Here is a 23,836-nt window from a genome sequence, read left to right on the forward strand (position 1 = left end):
ACAAAGTCAGTGATTAAAGAGATTCAGAGCTCCAAGAGGCAGTCATCAGTCAGGAGGGGTTTAAAGTAAAGACCCTTTATTTTCTGTTCAGTGTAACACTTATGGCATAATTAGGTACATCTGCAGTGGTTTCTCAACCCTCTATTGGTAAGGTTTGTTTAACTGGTGAACTTTAATTGTAGGAGTAAATATCAGAGATTCTAGAGTCTTCCACCTGCATTTTTATAGTGTCCTGGTATAGCATTGTGTAACCAGTTACAACTTTTTCTTTCTCATTTGTTTTTCTGGCATGTAATATGCTTTTAATAAAGAGCATATTTTGAATATCTACTTTGAATATCTAGCATATTTTGAATACTATATACAAAATAATATAATAGATGATGGGTTCCAACTAACTTCTTTCTAAAAATGTATTCAGTGACCTTTATTATTTATTAGATTTTTGGAGAAACATCCATTAATCTTACTATATGCTAGGTGTTGGTGGTACGTTAGACACTGGAAATAGAAGGGGCACGAGAGACTTATCCTAAAGAGGATATCAGAAGAGAGAACACATTATTTGTTTTTATTTTGAGTTTGAATCATGTCTTTAGTTTATCGAAAAATGATACTAAGGAATTATCTCTGAAGATCTTAGAGAACATTTATTCTCAAAATATTTAGATTGGAGTATTTAATTTGATAAATGCTTGAACTATTAATGGAAGTACTAAGTACAGACAATATTATTTAAAGAATTTCTCTCAGTGGTGATAATTAAGAAAATCTTAATCACGAGATGCATAAATAGTTGCCCGTATGGTAAGCCAAGTTCTTGGCAGTATATGATATTGCACATTGTTAACAGGCTACAGTCATTGGATTGTGATTAAGAGTCGGCTGGCTCCCCTTCTTAGTTCTTTTCTGCATGAAATTTGCTGACCTTAAGGGCATTATGGGAGGGAAGCTAGCTCTAAAGACTGGATTTACTTCTTCAGCTTCAGTTATTTCTGAAGCTCTTGCTTTCTGAGGTTTCCAAACCGTATTCCCTGCATGTATCGATTGAATGAGATGTCTCCTTTGACTGCATTCGGTTGTCACTTCAGTATGACCTTTTCTTTCTGTCTTCACTGCCATGACTTATATTCTGGTTTATATTCTGTTACTTCCTGCCTGGACTGTTGGAACAGACACTCATTGGGAACAAGCATGTAAACCATAGCTGCAGTTTCTTCTCTGGATTAAAATAAAATCGACTGTATGGGAAAGCATATTTTGAACTTGAAAGCATTACACAAAATATAAGTTGTAATTTCTTTCTGTTACATTTGTCATTATGTCACAGTCCTACTTAAAAATCACTGGTTGCGGGGCGCCTGGGTGGCTCAGTGGGTTAAGCCGCTGCCTTCCGCTAGGTCATGATCCCAGGGTCCTGGGATCGAGCCCCACATCGGGCTCTCTGCTCAGCAGGGAGCCTGCTTCCTCCTCTCTCTCTGCCTGCCTCTCTGCCTGCTTGTGATCTCTCTCTGTCAAATAAATAAATAAAATCTTAAAAAAAAAAATCACTGGTTGCTTCTTTTAGGTGCCTCTTTCAGAGATTCATTGTCCTTCAATGCTGACAGCTCCAGGCTCTCTTTCCGGATTCATATCCTTCATATCCTGCTGCTTTTCCTTCCAGCAATTGCTAGTGTTCTCTTCCTTTCTTTGGGGGACTGCTGGCCTAGCTGAGGACAAGGCTGTTCTCTGCTGTGTGGGACTGAACTGAGCTTTCTAGTTGCTTGATTCTTGGGCTCCACACTCCTCTCCTGCATGTCCATAGCAGCAGTGTGGAGAGAGGTGAGTGTGAGGGGGATGGGCAGAACACTGAGTGGTACTCTCATGGAGAACCAGTCAGTTAGCCAAACTACTTTGTTGGTCCCAGAGCTCATGTTAGTTCCTGTTTGAGTTCTTGCTTTTTTTTTTTTTTTTTTCTAATCCCACTTACTAAAATCCAATTCTCTTTCCTAATGCCACCCAAAATGTAATTGCTTGCACGTAAAATTCAGGCATCATTTGTATAGCAGTGATATATCACTGCTATATATATATATATTTACCAATATATATATTGGTAATAATATATAGTAATGAAACTGGCTTAATCTTTGGTTTTGAGTAGAGGAAGACAAGTTGGAATTTAATAGTGGTGTTGGTTGCTGGCTTTAGTTAAGTTTTATTCTGTTTCAGCTGATTTCTTCTCAGTAGAAAGTTCTGTTCTTGATTTAGGAAAAAGAAAGGAATGCTCAGTATATAATGCTAAAAAGATTTATCACATCATATTGCATTTAATACAAAGTGAGGGCACCCAGCGGAGGGAATTTGTCTTAATTGTCATGTGAATGTCCAGCACCAAGCACAGGGTCTGACATATTACAGGCACCCTATATCCTATTTACTTGAACAAATGAATTCTGTTTAGATATCTGAGAAACATGTTTCTGGCTATGGAATACATGATACGTACTGGTGCATTTTGGATAGCTAAAGTAGATGTCAATGAGATGTTGGCAAAGGAGAACCATTTTGTCATTTTAGCAGTTGTCTTTGGAACCTTTACACCAGATTCATTATATGCACAGATCTTTTGTAACAGTTTGTGTATTTGAAAAGAAATTTAGGTCAGCTATTGTGAGTTAAAATGATCATTTGAGCTGAATTAACCTGGAAGGGAAACAGTTGAGAAAGAAATGAAAAAGACATTGGAACAGGTATTGGGGTTCAGAATTCTCAGTTATTCTGAGATTTCTAGTCCTTAAGTCACTGTACCAAAAAGAGATAAAATTTTATGTGGAGAAATGGATCACTCTTGCCATATCCTCAGCTCCTGTTTTTCCTTTTCTGCTGCTCCAGCTTGGCAAAACACCAAATCCCACAGCAATGTTCATCATTTCCCTCCTCCATTCCTTGGACCCATGGAGTATTGCAAGCCTATAGGATTACAGTAGCACTTCCTGACAGCTGTGCCTCTCAGCCTTGCCTCTATTCTATTTTCCTCTGTCACCAGAGTGATCTTTCTGTAATGGATCTGATTGTGTTGGGCTTCTCCTTGAAAATCCCCTATTGTTTTCAGGATAAAAATCCAAATTCCTTAGTTGGGAAAAACGACTCTTAGAGATCTGGCCCCTTCTTTCCAGTTTCTTATCTGATCTCTCTTCTTTTCTCCATTTTTTCCTCTGTATTCCAGACATATTAACTAGTGGCATTTCTCTGAATGTTCGTTTTCTTTTCATGCCACTGAACTTACGACGTTTCTTTCCTTCTTTCTTTTTTTTAAAATATTTTATTTATTTATTTGACAGAGATCACAAGTAGGCAGAGAGGCAAGCAGAGAAAGGGTGGGGGGGGAGCAGGCCCCCTGCTGAGCAGAGGAGCCCGATGCCAGGCTCAGTCCCAGGACCCTGGGATCATGACCTGAGCTGAAGGCAGAGGCTTTAACCCACTGAGCAACCCAGGCACCCCATTATAATGTTTCTTTTTCCAGGCATGCGTTTCTCTCCCTCCCTATAGTCATCAACTATAGGTCATTTAAAACTTCCCAAGGTTACCTCTAGAAAACGTTTGGCTTTTCCTTCCCAGTCTATATTGGTTCCCTTCCTCCATGCTCTCCTCGTGCCCTACAAATAGTGTTTTCAGTGGTCCCTAACCTAATGTAGTAGTCCACATGCTTCCCTTCTCACTAGACTGTGAACTTTCTTCAAATACAAGATACTCTTATAAGCTCTTTAATTCCTCATCTCTGTCACTGGTTTGCACAGTATAGAAGCCTAGAAGTTTATGGTTTAGTTAGTATATGAAGTAACAATTTATCAGAGACACAAAATTGCCTGGCTAAGTCCTGGGTATTATGATTGTGAGAAGTAGAACATGGTTCTAGCCTTGTACATAAACTTATTTGTGTGGGCAAAATGACCCATGAAACAGAGATTAATGAAGTACAACATCAAATGAGGACTTAGGTTGAATAATTTGAGAATAAAATATAATCAGATTTCAAATTCTTTGGCATTTCATATCTGTTCTTTATTTTTCTACTTAATACTTACCACTGCTAACATGCTCTGCCTTTTACTTATTTATCATGTTACACTTGCCTTCCCCAGTATGCTGCAAGTTTCATGAGGAATTTTTTTATAATTTTTTATTTTTTATTAACATAGGATGTATTATTAGCCCCAGGGGTACAGGTCTGTGAATCGCCAGGTTTACACACTTCACAGCACTCATGAGGAATTTTTATTTCTTTTTTCACTATGGTATTTCCATGCCTGACACATGGTAGATACTCAATAGAAGTTTGGTGAATGGATGGAATAGTGTTCAGGAAAGGAACTGATCCCTGAAAGATAGTACAGATACAATACAGAAACATTTCCTAGAGATGTTACAACCTGAAACAGACCTTGAAAGGTAGTGTTTTATTAAATTAGTTAATTTAATTGAAAAAATTCCAATTTTGTTTTTACATGAATTTTTTTTCAGATTGTATGTTTCTCCTAATTTTTTTTCTTTTTTTTTTTTTTAATTTTTATTTATTTGACAGGCAGAGATCACAATTAGGCAGAGAGGCAGGCAGAGAGAGAGGAAGGGAAGCAGGCTCTCTGCTCAGCAGAGAGCCCGATGCGGGGCTTGATCCCAGGAACCTGGGATCATGACCTGAGCCGAAAGCAGAGGCTTTAACCCACTGAGCCACCCAGGGGCCCCCTCCTAATTTTCTTTTAAGGCTTTATGAGTTTTTTAGAGCCCCCATCATTCACTTTACTTTTAGAATTTGACTGGATTAACAACAAAGCCTGTTTAATCAGTGACTGATGATAACTAACCCTTGTGTACTCCTTGCAATAACACTTTCACTCCATATATTTATTAGCAAAATGCGTAAAAACACAGGTTTGCTGGAGGCAATAACACATTCCATATGTTAGGATACATGTTTGTTTATCTTTTACTTCACCTCCATTCAGAATAAGTACAAATGAGTTTGAACTTCTAGGCATGTCAGGGTTCTGGTTGTTTTGTGATGTAAGAATCATAATTGACCATTGTGCCTGCAGGTTCTTTGATTTTATTAAATCTTGATTAGGGTTTTAAATACACACACATACACACGTGTCACATAACTTAGGATTGCGTTGTCTGTTGTTATAGTTTTAAACTTTTCTGTTTGCTTCTCTTCCAAGACTAAAGAAATTAAAATTAGATTTTGACTTCAAACTATTAAAAGTGTTAACTCCTCCAAACGAGTTACAACTGGAACATGCATGTAATCCAGATTTGCATTGTTCTGTTACCAAAAGAAAAAAAATTATTAATTGGTTTCCAGAAGTGGCTTCTTGACATTGTTTTCCCTAAGCACAGAATTAGATGATTTCTTAGGCCATTGTAGCTGCAGTAGATCTTAGTAAACATCTAGACTATTTTACAGGTGGGGTAACTAAGACACAAGGACAAGTGATTTGTACAGAATCGGACAGTTTATAACAGAGGAAGAATGATAAACTAGATTTTTTTTTAATTTTTTATAAACATATATTTTTATCCCCAGCGGTACAGGTATGTGAATCACCAGGTTTACACACTTCACAGCACTCACCAAAGCACATACCCTCCCCAGTGAACATAACCCCACCCCCTTCTCCCAAACCCCCTCCCCCCTGCAACCCTCAGTTTGTTTTGTAAGAGTCACTTATGGTTTGTCTCCCTCCCAATCCCATTTTGTTTCATTGATTCTTCTCCTACCCACTTAAGCCCCCATGTTGCATCACCACTTCTTCATATCAGGGAGATCATATGATAGTTGTCTTTCTCTGCTTGACTTATTTCGCTAAGCATGATACGCTCTATTCCATCCATGTTGTCGCAAATGGCAAGATTTCATTTCTTTTGATGGCTGCATAGTATTCCATTGTGTATATATACCACATCTTCTTGATCCATTCATCTGTTGATGGACATCTAGGTTCTTTCCATAGTTTGGCTATTGTGGACATTGCTGCTATAAACATTCGGGTGCACGTGCCCCTTTGGATCACTACGTTTGTATCTTTAGAGTAAATACCCAGTAGTGCAATTGCTGGGTCATAGGGCAGTTCTATTTTCAACATTTTGAGGAACCTCCATGCTGTTTTCCAGAGTGGCTGCACCAGCTTGCATTCCCACCAACAGTGTAGGAGGGTTCCCCTTTCTCCGCATCCTCGCCAGCATCTGTCATTTCCTGACTTGTTGATTTTAGCCATTCTAACTGGTGTGAGGTGATACCTCATTGTGGTTTTGATTTGTATTTCCCTGATGCCGAGTGATATGGAGCACTTTTTCATGTGTCTGGCCATCTGGATGTCTTCTTTGCAGAAATGTCTGTTCATGTCCTCTGCCCATTTCTTGATTGGATTATTTGTTCTTTGGGTGTTGAGTTTGCTAAGTTCTTTACAGATTCTGGACATTAGCTCTTTATCTGATATGTCGTTTGCAAATATCTTCTCCCATTCTGTCAGTTGTCTTTTGATTTTGTTAACTGTTTCCTTTGCTGTGCAAAAGCTTTTGATCTTGATGAAATCCCAATAGTTCATTTTTGCCCTTGCTTCCCTTGCCTTTGGTGATGTTCCTAGGAAGATGTTGCTGCGGCTGAGGTCCAAGAGGTTGCCGCCTGTGTTCTCCTCAAGGATTTTGATGGATTCCTTTTGCACATTGATGTCCTTCATCCATTTTGAGTCTATTTCCATGTGTGGTGTAAGGAAATGGTCCAATTTCATTTTTCTGCATGTGGCTGTCCAATTTTCCCAACACCATTTATTGAAGAGGCTGTCTTTTTTCCATTGGACATTCTTTCCTGCTTTGTCGAAGATTAGTTGACCATAGAGTTGAGGGTCTATTTCTGGGCTCTCTATTCTGTTCCATTGATCTATGTGTCTGTTTTTGTGCCAGTACCATGCTGTCTTGATGATGACAGCTTTGTAATAGAGCTTGAAATCCGGAATTGTGATGCCACCAACTTTGGCTTTCTTTTTCAATATCCCTTTGGCTATTCGAGGTCTTTTCTGGTTCCATATAAATTTTAGAATTATTTGTTCCATTTCTTTGAAAAAGATGGATGGTACTTTGATAGGAATTGCATTAAATGTGTAGATTGCTTTAGGTAGCATAGACATTTTCACAATATTTATTCTTCCAATCCAGGAGCATGGAACATTTTTCCATTTCTTTGTGTCTTCCTCAATTTCTTTCATGAGTACTTTATAGTTTTCTGAGTATAGATTCTGTGCCTCTTTGGTTAGGTTTATTCCTAGGTATCTTATGGTTTGGGGTGCAGTTGTAAATGGGATTGACTCCTTAATTTCTCTTTCTTCTGTCTTGTTGTTGGTGTAGAGAAATGCAACTGATTTCTGTGCATTGATTTTATATCCTGACACTTTACTGAATTCCTGTACAAGTTCTAGCAGTTTTGGAGTGGAGTCTTTTGGGTTTTCCACATACAGTATATCATCTGCGAAGAGTGATAATTTGACTTCTTCTTTGCCAGTTTGGATGCCTTTAATTTCTTTTTGTTGTCTGCTTGCTACGGCTAGGACTTCTAGTACTATGTTGAATAGCAGTGGTGATAATGGACATCCCTGCTTTGTTCCTGACCTTAGCCGAAAAGCTTTCAGTTTTTCTCCATTGAGAATGATATTTGTGGTGGGTTTTTCATAGATTGCTTTGATGATATTGAGGTATGTGCCCTCTATCCCTACACTTTGAAGAGTTTTGATCAGGAAGGGATGCTGTACTTTGTCAAATGCTTTTTCAGCATCTATTGAGAGTGTCATATGGATAAACTAGATTTTTAACTGTTGTTGAGAAGACCAAACTATGGCTAAGCCTTCTATTATTCTAGTAAATACTTTAAACTTCTAGGCCATTTCTAATTCTAGAAATACATGTGGAACTGATGGTGTTTTAAAAGGGTAATTTAGTGGGCACCTGGGTGGCTCAGTGGGTTAAGCCGCTGCCTTCGGCTCAGGTCATGATCTCAGGGTCCTGGGATCGAGCCCCGCATCGGGCTCTCTGCTCAGCGGGGAGCCTGCTTCCTCCTCTCTCTCTCTCTGTCTGCCTCTCTGTCTACTTGTGATCTCTCTCTGTCAAATAAATAAATAAAATCTTTAAAAAAAAAAAAAAAGGGTAATTTAGTGACCTGGCAGTATAATAGAAGTAAGTTCTTAGAGTTTGTCAAATTGCCAGTCAGCTGGATTGGGTGTAATTGAAGTTTTGGCAGTACATTTTCATTTTAGTGTGTAGGCTGTTTACTGTTTGAGTCAACAAGTAACTTTTACTAATCTGATTTTAAGCTTTGAAAAGCCTTAAATTATCTCTAAATTGTTAGATTAAATTTACACATTTTCCATAGGAAGAGGTTTAACCAATAAATGTATATTAAAGAAAACATGAGGAATAAGATTTTTAAAAGTTCAGTCTTTTTTTTCCCCCGTGTTTCCTTGTTAAATTTAAGAAGTGATGTATTTTAAAAGGTATTAATATGGGTGAGCCCTCATTGTTAAATAGAAACGTGAAAAAAAACCCTTTCTAAGTATCATGTAACTCTTCTGTGTATCCTTTTCTTATATTCTCTGCTGTATTTACTTGGATTCACATTTTAATTAAACTGGATTCTTCAAAAATATCACCTTGTATTCTGTGATTTTTAGGTTATTTTTTCTTTTTTTAAGGAAGGCATTCTGTTTTGGGGGGAATGATTAGTAAATATAATGTTGAATAAGAAAAAAATAGTTCAAGATGTGGAAGAATATAGAAAACCTGATGTCACTACTAGAGTTACTTCTGGTGGTAGTTGCCTAAGATCCATTAAATTGAGTTATTTATTTTTAATGAGTTGTGTCCATTTATTACACTTTCGATGACTCTGCTAGACTTTTAGAAACCCATTGGTTTGACTTAGTCTGAAATTTAATGTTTTTAAACATTGAACATGAAATGTTTTAAAATTTAGTGTTGTTTTTCTTTTCCATTGTATTCTCTTAACTTTATAGCCTATGTTTTGGTGTGGCAAGTTAGTGATTCCCTTCATTCTCTTTCAGATCCCTGCCTATCACTGAGTCCACCATGCTTCACAGAAGAAGACAGATACAGTCTGGAAGCTCTTCAGACAATACATAAACAGATGGATGATGACAAAGATGGTGGAATTGAAGTAGATGAAAGCGATGAAGTAGGTGGAAAGCTTTTCCTGTTATTCTCTTAAATTTTCCCATTATTCATCATATGTGACTCAGGTTCATCTTCATTATCTTTAGTTTTTCTCTTTGCATTCTAATTTTACCCTTTGTATTTGTACACCTTTCCTTTTTTCTTTTTTCCTTATGCATATACAAGTCTTCTAGTTTTATAATAATCCCCAGTCTCATGTTCTTGCTTTCCTCAAACATATGTCCTCTTCTGACTATATCAGTTATTATCTATTGCTGCTTTATTAATCACCACAAAGCTTAGTGGTTTAGGACACCAGTTTATCATTTCTCCTGATCCTGTGGATTGACCGGGCTCAGCTAGGTATGTTTTCTGTTCCCTTTGGTATAGTCTGAGGTCACTGTGATGCTGTGTGGTTGCATTCCGCTGGGAGCTCTGCTGGGGCTGAAATGATGACTTCTTAGTTTTCGCAGTCTTTCTTCACGTGGTCTCCCATCATGCATAATCTAGCTCAGGCTTCCTTACAGCATGGCAGCTGGCTTCCAGGGAACAGTGTTCCAAGAAAACAAGTTTCCGCATAAAAGTACTTATCATCCCTTGCTTGCCTTGCCAGTGCCTGTTAATATCAAATTGGCTTAAAGCAAGTGATCTGGTTAAGCTCACAGTCTGTGGGAGAGGATTATACAAGGGCATGAATACCAGGAGATGTGGTGTATTGGGGGGTCATTGATGTAATGATCTACTGCACCCGCTGTACAAATAAATCATGTTTTATTTCTTGAGCATTATCATCTTCCTCCTGACATCCCTCTGGCGTCCCTTTTAGTTTCTCCATAGAAGTTGTTTTCTTTGGTTGGAATCTTACTCTAGCCAAGTCCCCTGGTTGTTTTTCAGGCCTCTTCAATCTCTTATATTTGTCATAGTTGAGATGCTTCTCTTTTAGTTTATATGATACTAAATTATGTTTTTTCTACATTATAATCTAATGTTATATAACAGTCATATTCTCTAGTCACATTGTTACCTAATAATTATAGTCTCTAAAGATTAATTCTTGACTTGCTCTGCAACACTTTACCTTGTGAATGCTCATCCTTTTGTAGGCTACACTTGGTTCCTCCATCTCTAAGCCAGTGTAGATTCCTGACCTACATATGTCGCTTTCTGCCTGACATCTTTTGAGGGCTCTTACTTTTTCTTTCAAGTTAGTTTGTCTAAAACAATATCTCAGCTCTCTTCTTTGAAATCTATGACTATTCAGCGGCCCTTCTGGATCTACTTCTCCTTAGTTTAAAATTTTCCAGATCAGGTGTTGGCCGACTTTTTTTTTAAAGGCCCAAGTTATGGGTTGAAATGTGTCCCCACAAAAATACATATTTTGAAGTCTTAAATTCTAGTACCTCAGGGTGTGGCCTTATTTGGAAGTAGGGTAATTTCAGATGTAATTAGTTAAGGTAATATACTGGAGTAGTGTTGGCCCTTAGTTCAGTATGACTAGTATCTGTGTAAGAGAGGAGAACACCACGTGGTAACACAGACACTGGGGAAAAGCTGACCCTGATTGAAGTTATGGAGCCATAAGTCAAGGAATGACAGGGATTGCTGGTGACTCTAGAAGCTAAGAGAAAGGTATGGAACAGATTTCTCTGTTTTTATAGAGCTCAGTTTCCTCAGTGGTCAGAAGTGAAAGTCTTATTGCTCTAATCGCCCGGTCTTTCTGCTGACCAGTCCCATCCCAGGGTGATCTAGAGGCACCATTCTGAGTACTCTCTTAGTATGAACTCAGAGTGTGATCAGAAGGGGCAAAATACACTCTTCTGACTCAGGAAATTCAAGGGTTTTAAGAGCTCTCTGCCAGGAACCAAGGACAAAGACCAAATATATTTCTTATCCTACAATTACAGAAATATTTAAATCTGAAAAGAATAGCAAAAATTCACATTTTTTCAATCATTAAAAGTACCCTCCAAGGAAAGATCTGTTAAACTTGCATGTAATATATAGACAGGGAGGGATTAAGTAAGCTTATGCAGGTATTTGACAGCCTATTTAAATGTATCTGATTGCATAATAGTTCCTCGAATTACAAGTTATTTTAATCTTTTTAACCTCATCATCAGATATTAAATGCTCAGATGTGTGAAGTGTTATCATTTATCACTGTGCCAAACAAAGTAAACAGGCATGGCTGTATAATTTATACTTATTTGGATTCATCTTGAATTTTTAAAATTTCAGTGAAATTCCAAATATTTTATAATAGAGGTTAGAAGTAAAAACTTTATGTTAAAATGTAAAGCTTATTTAAAAAAAACTTAGAACTCTGTGAGTATGATTGGTGAGCTTTAATATTTAAAAACAGGAGATGTTATTCTTGGTATTTCTTCTGATATTAATATTCAAGAGCAAATAAGGTATGCCTCTATATTTTATTAGTACCTTACAGAGTCTAGAAATCTACTGTCCAGTATGGTAGCTACTAAGATATGTTTGGCTACTGGGCATCTAAAATTGAGATGTGTTACAAATGTAAAATGCACTTCAACTTTTGAATATGAGAAAAATAATGTAAAATACTTAAACTTTAAAATATTCATTAACTGTTGGAAATGATAATGTTATGGGCATACCAGATTACATAAAATATGATATGAAACTAATCCCGTGTGTTTCTTTTTACTTTTTATTGTGACTTCTAGAAAACTTAACATCACATATATAGATCAAATTAATTTGTATTGGAAGCACTGATGGTGTGTTGTAGGCTTTAAGGAAAGAGTTGTTAATTCTGTGGTTCTTCGACTATTTTGGTGCTTTCTGATCTGCAAAACTACATCTTGATTTATATTTCTTGGTTAAGTGTTTCTTTTTTAAAGAAGTGAATTGTAATATCATTCTGCGTTTCTAGCAGTCATCATTAGGAAACTTCATGAGTTTAATAAGAAACCTTAGTCAAAAAAATTAAAGTACTTAATTTCTTGTGATTTTGGTTTAGAATGTTAACTTTTTTAAAATTTAGAAAAATATTTAGCAATTGAAATGCTACTTGAAAACTTAATTTTTTTCTCTTTAGTGCTTCTGCTTTTGTTTTTTGTTTTTGGTCATATGAGAAAGCATTTACTCTTTTAATTTATTCATGCATTTAATATTGAGCTAATATTTGAAGGTCTGTTTACACCAGATACTCAGATCTTGGAATATATCCGGGACAGAACAGAATCTCACATTAATCTTCAAACCCTAAAGTGGACATTTTGTTGGATGCTTGTAAAAAGGTAGACTAAACAAAAAAAAAAACCAAAATAAGCAGGAAAAAGGGGGATGAGAGCAGGTAAATGGTGGGTAGCTGTAATTTTAAATAGGGTGCTTTCGGCAGGCCTCACTGGGAAGGTAACATTTAAAGAGTGTACTGTATGGAATACTGGGACAAGTAAGAGAGTAAGTATCTGGCAGTTTTTCAAAGCTGTTCTCAAATTGAAAATAGAGGACAAGAGTGTTTTAGATTAAGAACGGGCTATAAAGCTTTTGCTTTCCAGGTCATTGTCTTCTGACCCAAGATCAAAAAGATTAGATGTCAGTGTATGCTCAATCTGTGACCTGTTTAAATTGAGGTTTTGATTACAGTCAAGTTTGTCTATTCTGCCAATATTGGAGGTATTTTGGAAAGTGTAGGTACTTGATTAAGAAATACTTTTTTTAAATAAGAGAAATGAATGGTTTTGTTGATTTGAACATAGCATAGGAGGCAGTGACAATTGACATTGTTATTGTCTGCTTTGTGGACTAAACACTTTAGTATAGTTTCTAGTGTGCATGAACTTTGTTTTTACTTTTCCTCTTTTTAAAAAAAATGTAAAAATCCTTTTTTCCCTATTTTTTCTTCCTTTATATATCCATGCTTACCTTTTAGTGATAACATTTGGAATAAATAATTTTAGAGTTTATGTTATCAGTTTTTGATATTTATAATTAACTGTAAACCAATTTATGTAAAAAAAAACTGGTTGTACCTGATATTTCAGTTTTTTTTAGATTTAGCTAATCTACCTGAATAACACCTCTGTCATCTTTTATCGGTATACTTCTTAGAAAACTTAGTTAATAGCACAGATGTATGAGTGTCTGAAACAAGGAGAGTCACTATGAAAGTATGCAAAAATAGGGTTAGGAAAACCTACTAGAAAATACATTTTAAAATAGGATCAGTGAGTTTTGAATTACGTGGAGTACTGTTTCCAAAGGAATAAATGCATGTATATATTTACTGAAAATTTTAAGTTAAAATTTTAACTTATGTAAACATATCTTTTGCTATGTAACAAATTACCCCTCCCCCGGCTCCCAAATTTGGCAGCTTACAACAGTGTATGTTCATCATCTCACAGTTTGTTTGGGTCTGAAATCTAGGTGTAGCTTAGGTGGGTCTTCTGATTGTGGGTCTTTCAATAAGCTGCTATTAAAATGTCAGCTGGTATTGTGGTCTTCTCAAAGCTGGATACATGGTGGATCCACTTCAAGGCCTAATCATGTGGCTTCATGGTTGTTGGTCTTCACAGGTCTTCACTGGTTGTTGGTTGGGGATAACAGTTAACTGCCACATGGCTCTGTCCATGGGGCAGCTCTTAACATGTCAGTGAGCTTCCCTTAGAGAGCGTGGGAGGGAGCTCAGAGAGCAAGAGAAGGTCAACAACCTGGGAGTTAAAGTCTTTTTGTAAGCTAATCTTGGAATTGGAATCCCTTTACTCTTGCCAAATTTTGTTTGTTAGAAGGGAGTCACTAGGTCCAGCTGATACTCAAGGGGAGACTGTTTGACAAGGTATGGGTGTGAGAATGTTGGGGTCATTGGGAGCCATTTTAGAGACTGATTAGCACAGTTTGTTTCTATACTCTGCTCAACTACAGATATTTGATGGGAAATTCTCAAGCCATGGAATTATAAAATATAAGAACAATAAAGTTACACAACTTCCTTCAGAAGGCTTTGTGTTGGAGGAGACCCACAATAAGACTTTTCATGTTGATCTTGGTAATAGAATATGTCTAGAATTTTAAAGCATTGATACACCCGATTAAAATGATCTATTAAGTACTATTTTGCTGTTAGTAATTATGTGTAATTATATGCATAAATGGACCAGTACAACTTATTTGACCAAAGGATCACTTGGCATTCAACTGAAAGGACAAACAGAGCAAAGGTAAGGTGAGGAGAGATTAGGTGCTAAAGAGTCCTTGCCGTCTGTTAAGTTATAATTATTGAGGCATTTCCCTGCATATTGGAATTTTTATAGTTTCATAGTTCAGTTAATGTGTTATCATAAAAACAGGCTTTAAATCTTTCTGGGAAATAGTAGCAATAAGCATATAAATAGAGTAGCAGAGACTGTTAACGGGTTAACAGTTTCAGTTAAAAAAAAAAAGAAAAAAGAGTTAAATGGCCAAAATTGGGAAAATTAAGGGAATGATCTTTTAATTTTGTTACTATAGGAATTATTGAACTTACGTTTATGGATTTATATGCTAAAGTAAGAGAAAATACTGAGTGTTTACCATTTGTTTCACTCTATAAGCACTTCACATGGACTGTGGTATGGGCTCCTCATAGAAGCCCTATGAGCTACGAGTATACTCTCCATCTTATTTGCAGATGGGGAAATAGGCTTAGGGAAGTGAAACAGTCTGCACATTGCCACCAGCTTGTGGGGTGGTATGGGTGGAGTTTGAGTCCAGACTGAAGACATGTTCTTTTTATTTTATTTTATTTTATTTTATTTTATTTTATTTGTTTATTTGAGAGAGAGAGAGAGCGAGCATGAGAATAGAGAGGTCAGCAGGAGACCTGATGTGGGACTCTGTCCAGGGACTCCAGGATCATGACCTGAGGCAAAGGCAGTTGCTTAGCCAACTGAGCCACCCAGGCACCCTGAATCCATGTTCTTGATTTCCAGCGTGTGTTCCTTTCTCATGTTAATGTTTATCATCAATCTCCATTGTTATGCCCTTCCTAATATAATTTACAAATAAATAGCTATGTGTACATGGTGTACAGATATAGTAGATATACCTGTATCTATATATACATACTATTATATTAGACATATTTGATACATACATACTATTATATTGTTATGCTTTTTAAAAAATATTCACATAAATGAAAACTGAGATAAAATTAAATATAATAGAAGTTCTCGTGTTCTCTCCCTCATGAGTGGATTAGATTCTATATCTCTGTGGGGTCTGGGCAACTGAAATTGGAGATGACTACGCTAATGAATTATAAAGCAAGATCTGTTATAAGTCACATAGACTTCATTCCAGTTTTATAAGAACAGGTAACTGAGAATTTTTTAAAAATGCAAGTTCCACAGGCAGCCGGGTGGCTCATTGAGTTAGACATCTACCTTCAGCTCAGACCATGGTTCCAAGGTCTTAAGATCAAGCCCCGCATTGGGCTCTCTACTCAGTGGGGAGCCTGCTGTCCCCCGTTTGTGTTCTCTCTCTCTGTCAAATAAATAAGATATTAAAAATAAAGGCAAGTTCCAGAGACACTGCTAATGTTAATATTCTTTAATGTTCACTGTTCGCTGTATATGGGTCTCTTAACAATATAGCACATCAATTTCTGATATACTTAGGGTGACCACTCTGCTTTTCAAGATTGAAATTAGTTCTGCTGCCTCTGATACCTGGAATAAATGGTACTGTAAGAATGAAACAAAACTTACACATTTATACTAATAAAGAAAAAAAGGCAGGGGATGATTGAGGCAGAACATTTAGATATCATTTTGATAATGGAAGGCATGGTTAAAATCTACATTTTATTTCCTTTGTTTCAAAAATACTTCTATAAATTTGTCACTATAACCATTGTAGCTACAAATTTTAATTTTTATTTGAAGTGTATCTATTGATATGTAGAGATCCTAGAAGAGAAGTAGTGATTACAAACACCTATAAATAGGAGTCTATGGAAGAAATATTCTTCTGTTACCTGCGAAGAAGTCATCTCTTAGAATATGTGTACAGTTTTTTGATATTCTGCAATGCACCAAAATCTTTTAAGCATCAAATTTTGTTTTGCTGTTTCACTTACCTTTTCTCTTTTAACATTTTTTTTAATTGCAGTTTTGGCAATTCAAAATAATATGGAGGCTCTGTATGTGTTTGGAAGCAAGGTAGAAAAAAGGTTGAGACCCTTTTTGCATAAAGCTTAGAGTGAAGAAGGAAAGGCAATAAATCCTGAAGACAAAGGGGGTCAGTGCACCCAAATCTTTGGCCCTTAAGGGACAGAAGTGGATGAAAAGGAGTTGGCATAGTTCCTGAAGGTTGCTCTAAAAACCAATCAAAGTGTGTTCCCTGGACAAAGCAGCAATGTGTGGAAATGCAAATTTTCAGGACCCATCCCAGACCTACTGAATCAGAAATGTGGGAGGGGGGCCCAGAAATCTGTATTTTAACAAGTCCTTTGGTAATTCTGATGCCCGTGTTATCCTTTAATAAAATCTTATGGTTGTTTTTCTAATATATACTTTTGTAACAGTTTTTATAATCTTGGGCACAGTATTTGTATTTGGCTACTATGATGGTCTTGCAGAAGATACTGTTTCCTGACCCTGTATTTTGTGATTTTACTTTTCCCAAGTTCTACTTAAAATTTTCTTAATATGTTCTACTGGAAGTCATAAACATGTGTAACACAGTAATTATTATAGTAATATATTAATTGTTACTGGAAATCAGGGTGTGCTTGTATATTGCTGGGGAGAGAATTCTTTGCTTTTGTTAAAGTAAGATTGTTCTGTAACCTAGAATGGTTAAGAACCATTGTATAAATTATTGAAACAGGTCTTAAGAAAGTATCTTTATTATTTCATAGTTGTACTTAGGATATTTCTTAAGTTCTAAGTTTGCTGTCTTGCCTCAGCAATTTTTAGTTGAGTACCCAGGCTTTTTATGTCTTGTCATGACAATTGTAGTTGCTCTTTACTGGGCTTCCTTCTCTATCTCTTGCTTTTCCAGTTAATTTACCAGTTGCTGTTATCTTTCTTTTTATGATATTTAGTAAGAATGAATGCTCCCAGACCATTTATTTTTATTTTTTATTTAAAAAAATTTTTTTAAGTTGATTCCACGCTCAGTGTGGAGCCCAGCGTGGGGCCTGAGCTCACAACCCTGAGATTAAGACCTGAGCTGAGATCAGCCTAACCAACTGAGCCATCCAGGCACCCCTCTCCTAGACTATTTCTGTTCATGTGTCTTCTTATCCCTCAGAGCAACTACCATAGAACTTCAGAAGACTTTTTCTTACCCTACCATTGCTTGCCATCCAGAGATGGGATGTAGTGTAATGGTTACCCTCTTTTTTATGTCCTTAGTTGCCTGTCATTTGAGAAACACCATTGGTACTATCTAGTTAATATATACAGATTAAGTGGGCTTTTGTGCTGCAAAATATCAGGTACCTAAGTATCATAACAGTTTTTGTGGAAAAATGTTTTTCTTTTTCTTTTCTTTAATTTAATTTATTTATTTGACAGAGAGATCACAAGTAGGCAGAGAGGCAGGCAGGAAGCAGGCTCCCTGCTGAGCAGAGAGTCTGATGTGGGGCTCGATCCCAGGACCCTGAGACCATGACCTGAGCTGAAGGCAGAGGCTTTAACCCACTGAGCCACCCAGACATCCCAAGGAAAGATGTTTTTCAAATGGCAAATACACTCTTAAATACAACCAGTGTGTAAACTGGGAATGAATGGTCTATGGTATGAGATCTGTCTATAAGAGCCAAAAATTTCTGAAATTATTTGTGGCCTTGAGACATTTAACCCACTACCTTTGGCCTCTTTCTAGGAAGTTACCACAACCCCTGCTTCAACTAGTAAATCTTTTAGCCCCTTTTCTCAAATGATTTCCATTTTCTTTAGACAGAATATCTGGAAATTACCTGTTTTCATTAAAGAAATCTTCCCCAGGGCATCTGGGTGGCTCAGTTGGTTAAGTGGCTGCCTTTGGCTCAGGTCATAATCCCAGGGTCTTGGGGTCGAGCCCCACGTCGGGCTCCTTGCTCATGGAGGAGGCTGCTTCTTCCTCTCCCTCTGTCTGCCACTCTGCCTACTTGTGCTCTCTCTCTATCTCTCTGGCAAATAAATAAATAAAATCTTTAAAGAAAAAAAAATAAAAAAAAGAAATCTTCCCCATTCCTGTGCCATTAGTCTTTCATTTCCCTTAACACGACTTTCGTATTAAATACTGTTATACACTAGAAGGGGGCAGAGCAGCAGGGGTGTGAATCAGGATCTGTCTCTGTACTGCTTTAGTTCAGCCTGACTATATAGCCAGTCCTGCTCTTCTCCCTCCTCCCCCAGGCATTTTCAGGATCATGGCATGGCAATGCATTTATGTAATATATTTTTTGTGAGTTTAGCACACTTCGCATATCTGGCTTCTAAAACATCTGAGTTTCGGTGTACAAAACCTATTCCTGTTTCACAAGTGAATATTGTACATTTACAGTAACATTAACTCTATCGACCTTATAATTTCTGTTGTTATGGATATGGTGACATATAATTCATCATCCATACTGGAATACTTTTCAGAGTAAAAGACGGTACTATTAATAATTACACCAGGGCGACAGGTGCACATGAGGATTGTCCTAGGCAAACGGGGCCATATAATTAACTCACTATATGTCTTTCCACAGTCAGCTTTCCTCTGTAATTTCCTTTGTCTGTGTCTTGCTCACTTTACTAAGTTGTTATTAAATTGATTCAAGTATTGTGCCAAGGTTTGTGCTGTTAGCAAAGGTTGGATCTGTTTCAATTCAGTTTATCATACTGTCTTTATGCATGGGCCCCTTGTTTTCCAGTAACATGACAGAGACTTTGACATAATTCTAGTTTTTCCTAGAGCTAAGTGATTTTTTTTGTCTTTTTATTCTCTGGAAATAAAACAATGTAACAGTATTTTCCATATTAACTTAAAACTTATTGACCCTTTCTTTGATTTCTAGAATTTATTTATTTTTAAGATTTATTTATTTAGAGAGAGACATGAGTGGGGAGAGGGGCAGAGAGAGAGGGGAGGGAGAGAATCTCAAGTGGACTCCACACTGAGCACAGAGCCTGGTATAGGGCTCGGTCCCACAACCCTGAGATCATGATCTGAGCACAAGTCAAGAGTTGGAGGTTAACTGACTGAGCCACCCAGATCCTGCTACTTTTTTTTTCCTTTTGCTGTAAATTTCTGGCTTTCCCGATAATTCATCTGAAGAATTGTGTATAGTAGTCTAAATTTTCCTATTCACATACCCAGTGTTTGGCCTTACTTCTCCCAGAAGTAAGTGCTGCAGTCACTAACCCCATGGTCTTCAGAAGACTGTTTTGCTCTGGAAAGCTGATCTTGTGGCCTTAAGGTGATAAGGTGCTATGCTACATCAGGAAGCTATAAGGTAAATTGTTCTTATCCTCCTGATAACCCCACCATCTATTGATTATAACATCATGGCTCATAAAGCATTTATGGTTTCCTCACCTTATCTTCAGCAGTCTTGTTTTGGGATAGGCAAGATAGGTGGTATCCCTGTTTTAAGGCTGGGACTGCGGCTCTGATTATGTTACTTAGGTCACACAGCATAGGGGACTGGGCTGGAGCCCAACCATCTCAAGTCCCGTTCACTCTTGAACATGTTTAGGCACAATGCCAATTGTTGTTTCTTGAACTTGTGTTCAATTTTGAGCCCTGGACTCTGAAAGAACATCCCTTGCTTACATTCCTGAACTGTGTTTCTATTAATGACTTCAGTTTTAGTTGCAAACCTTTAGGCATTGATGTCAGCTCTTTCACCTGGACCGTATACCTGCTTGTTCCCTGTATTTGGTCTAAATCATATTGACTTGTGTCTTGAGTGTTACCTTAAGCATGGCTAAAGAATCTCCTTATGTCACCCTAAAGACTACTTTTCACACCACTTTTCACCCCTGTATTTCCTTTAGACTTTCTGTCTTGGCCTTGCTGGGTCTGGCCTGGCTTGACTTTGCTTATGGCCTTGACGAAGTACTGGTATTACCAAATGTTGATGACTTGCTTTTTATTACCACCCCCCCCCACCCGTGCTGACCTTTTAATAGGATTATTAGGCCCAGAAGGCTAAAACTATAAGGCTGTTGAATTCAGTTGATAAAGAGAACCTTTTTAAGATGAAGGAGTATTTTGCCTTGATCCTGAAAATGTTTCAAAAATTTGATAAAAAATATTTGAGAGCCTTTCACTTTAATTGCTAATCCTTGCCCACTGACTTTTATTTTTTGTATCTCCCAAGTTCCTAAAATTTCTTTGAAATCTTTATTAGGGAAGTATAGGAATTTTTTTGGAATTTAAAAGCCCCCCCCCTTTTTTAAATTAACTAGTTGTGTTTTTTGTTTTTATTTTCCTTTTATTTTCTTTTACTTTGTTCCTTTAAGGGCTTGGGAAATACGCCTAGGCTCCTGGCTAAGGGTGTTTTTGAGCATTCATTTAAAAAAAAAATGTTTTTAAGTTCCTATTTATATATACAACACTGTACTGAATATGGAGCAGAATGAAAAAACAAGCATAGACTTCCATATGCTTACCATCTGGTAGGGCATATGAGGCTCTATCTGTCTAATACAAGGCATGTCATGGCATAGTATGTACTAGGAATACATATGAATCATGGAAGTGCTCTTGTGTCTCAGAAGAGTGTACATTCATTTGAGGAGCATCTAGAAAAGTGTGAAGTAGGAGTCCTTGAGATGGGCCTTTGGAAGTTGGCATGGTTTTACAGTTGTAGATGATTAGGTGGATCACTTCAAGAGGAATGGTCAGGGGGCAGAAAAAAAAAAGCAAGAATATAAGGTACTAATTTATGCAGTAGCTGGTAATTCAGTCTGACTGGAGTATGGTGAGATGGGGGATAGCATTGAAAAGAACTTCCTTGGTTTTTTCTCTTTCTGCTTCTGGTTACTTCTCCTTTATTCTTCATTGTTCTTACTTTTCTTGCACCCTAAAGTGTATGTATTGTATAAGATTAAAAAAAGTTTTTTTTAAAGCAGTTTGGTTTACAAGATTGAGAAGGCAGAGAGATTTCCTATATACCCCTTACCCCCACACATGATGTATACTCTCTCTTAATGTTAGCATTACCTACCAGACTGGTTCATTTTTTACCTGCTAAAGACTAACCTACACTGACATGTCATAATCACCCAAAGTCCATAGTTGTCATTAGGGTTTGGTCTTGCAGTTGTACACTCTCTGGGTTTGGATGAATGTATAATGACATGCACTCAACATTATAATATCACAGGGTATCTTCACTGCCCTAGACCTTCTCAGTCTTTATTGTTTCAGGCATTTCTTCTGTTCCTTTCTCTGTTTCTTCTCCTGGTACTCCCATTACATGTATGTTATACCTTTTGGAGTTGTCTCACAGTCCTTGGGTACTCTGCTCTGATTGTTTTTTCAGTCCTCTCCTTGCTTTTTGGTTTTCCAGATTTCTACAGATACATCTGTCCTCTGGGGTAGAGAGGTTTTTCTCAGCAGTGCAGTCTACTAACAGGCCCATCAACGGAGTTCTTAAAGCGCTAGAACTAGTGCTCTTGATCTGTAGCATCTCTTTCTGGTTCTTTCTTTGGATATCCATCTCTTCTTACTGCTTATCTGTTCTTACTTCTGATCTGCTTTATCCACTAAAATCCTCAGGGTATCCTCTTGATTGTTTTAAATCCTTCATCAGATCAGTCCCTACTGTGTGTGTGTGTGTCTGGTTCTGATGCTTGTTCTGTCTCTTCAGATGTTGTTTTTTTGCCTTCTGGTATGCCTTGTCATTTTTTCTGGAGAGCTAAACATGGTGTATGGGATAAAAGAAATGCTGCAAATAGGCTTGTAGTAATATGATGGTGAGGTGTGGGGAGAGGGGAGGTGGTTTGTAGACCCATGATTAGGTCCCAGTCTTTTCATGAACCAGTGATTCTGGACGGTGGCCTTCACAACTGTTTCTCAGTTTTAGGTTTTTTTTTTCCCCTTTGATGGGATAAGATGGTTAGAGTGAGTTGGAGTTGGGTATTTCTCTTCTCCCACTGGAAAGCTAGAGAGCCTGGTAGAGTTGAATTGGTCCTGGTCAGTTAGGCTCTGATAATACCCCTGCAGGATAGGCTCCAGTTAACTAGTTGCCCCTGAGGGTAGACCTGATTGAGACAAACAGTGCTCTGGAGTACACATCTTTTTCTCAACTTATAATGGGATTATATCCCAATAAACTCATCATAAGTTGAAAATATTGTAAGTCAAACACACATTTAACAGACTTTAACCTACTTTAAATGTGTTAAGAACACTGACATTAGAGTTGATCACACTTGAGAACCCACCACTGTAGTCTACCATATATAGCCTAGACTTCTTAATTTGGCATTGAAAATATTTTATTGTCTGGTCATAATCTGTCCTTCTAGCCATTATCATTTACTCTGCAACTTCTTGATGCACTCTTTATTTTCCCCAAAGTGAACTGCTGAAAGACTGCTCTTTGGACATATCTGTATTCTCATGATTGGAGAGGCCTTTCACTCATCATTTCTCTCATTCTCTTCCTGTTCCATTTTGCATGTGGTTGTCTTGGGTGTCAGACTAACATTCCATAGACGGGGTGGTTTTTATATTCTATAACACAGAACATCCTAAATGGCAGTTTGCAGTCAGTCCTGCATTTAATACATCTTGAACATTTTAAATTACTTCTGTTTCTGTGTTGCTTTTGGTAAATTGTTTCCTCAAGAAAACCATTCCTTGACCTTGGCTCTCCCTGTCAGAATTTTGTACACTCTGTAATATCTTTAGTTGTAGTTGTCCAGTTTTCCTAGTAACTTTGTTAATGTGTTGTGACAGATTAAAATTTGAGTATATAGTGTATATGATACTAAATTGTGAATTAGTGGGACTTAATTGTGTAACATTGTACAACATTTGACAATAATAGTACTTGATATCCTGTCAAGGAAAATTTATCCCCAGATTTTAAGCTGGAAAATCACTGGAATAACTGCTTAGAAAAGAGTCACAAGTACATGACTATTGAGGTTTTGGTTACATACATGAAGAGTTATGTACAAATTGAAATGTCTTTGTGCTAATTCTTAGAACAGCCAATCAAATCTCAATTATGACAAAGCAAGCAAAAACCATAAAGAAATGGGTTATAGTTACAACCCTGAGTCTCACTGATGGAAGTACTTTAAACTCTTCTACCCTGAAAAACCAAAATATAATAAAAAGACTTTCACAAAGTTTAATGTATGGGAAGTTAATGTAATCTCTTAGAGTTTGGCTTAATGATTATCAGAGATGAGTAGTACATTTAGAATAAATAATATTTTTTTTAATGAATGAAATTGTGCCCATAAAAGATAATGAGTTTCTTGAAATTCTTGATGATTTAAATATTTGGGGTATATCTTACATTCAATTCAGTGCAGAATTTTGGCTATATACAGTTTCATGAATTTTGACAAATGTATATACCCATGTATCTACCACCCCAATTGTGGTATAGAACATTTTGATCCTCAGATTTTGAAACTGTTACATTCTTTTGTGGAAGACAGTGAAGAGA

General features: G+C 37.0%; 1 protein-coding gene across 2 annotated transcripts in view; it reads left to right on the plus strand.

Annotated features, from left to right (window-relative positions):
• The window catches only part of STIM2 (stromal interaction molecule 2), a 144,548-nt gene that overhangs the window by 51,464 nt on the left and 69,248 nt on the right, over positions 1-23,836 (plus strand). For both annotated transcript variants that reach the window (XM_059382100.1, XM_059382110.1), the window contains exon 2: positions 9,090-9,220. In XM_059382100.1, the coding sequence (XP_059238083.1) occupies positions 9,090-9,220 (131 nt within the window). The remainder of the gene's footprint in view (positions 1-9,089; positions 9,221-23,836) is intronic.

Source organism: Mustela nigripes, chromosome 1 (genome assembly GCF_022355385.1).
Source record: "Mustela nigripes isolate SB6536 chromosome 1, MUSNIG.SB6536, whole genome shotgun sequence".
Taxonomy (NCBI): domain Eukaryota; kingdom Metazoa; phylum Chordata; class Mammalia; order Carnivora; family Mustelidae; genus Mustela; species Mustela nigripes.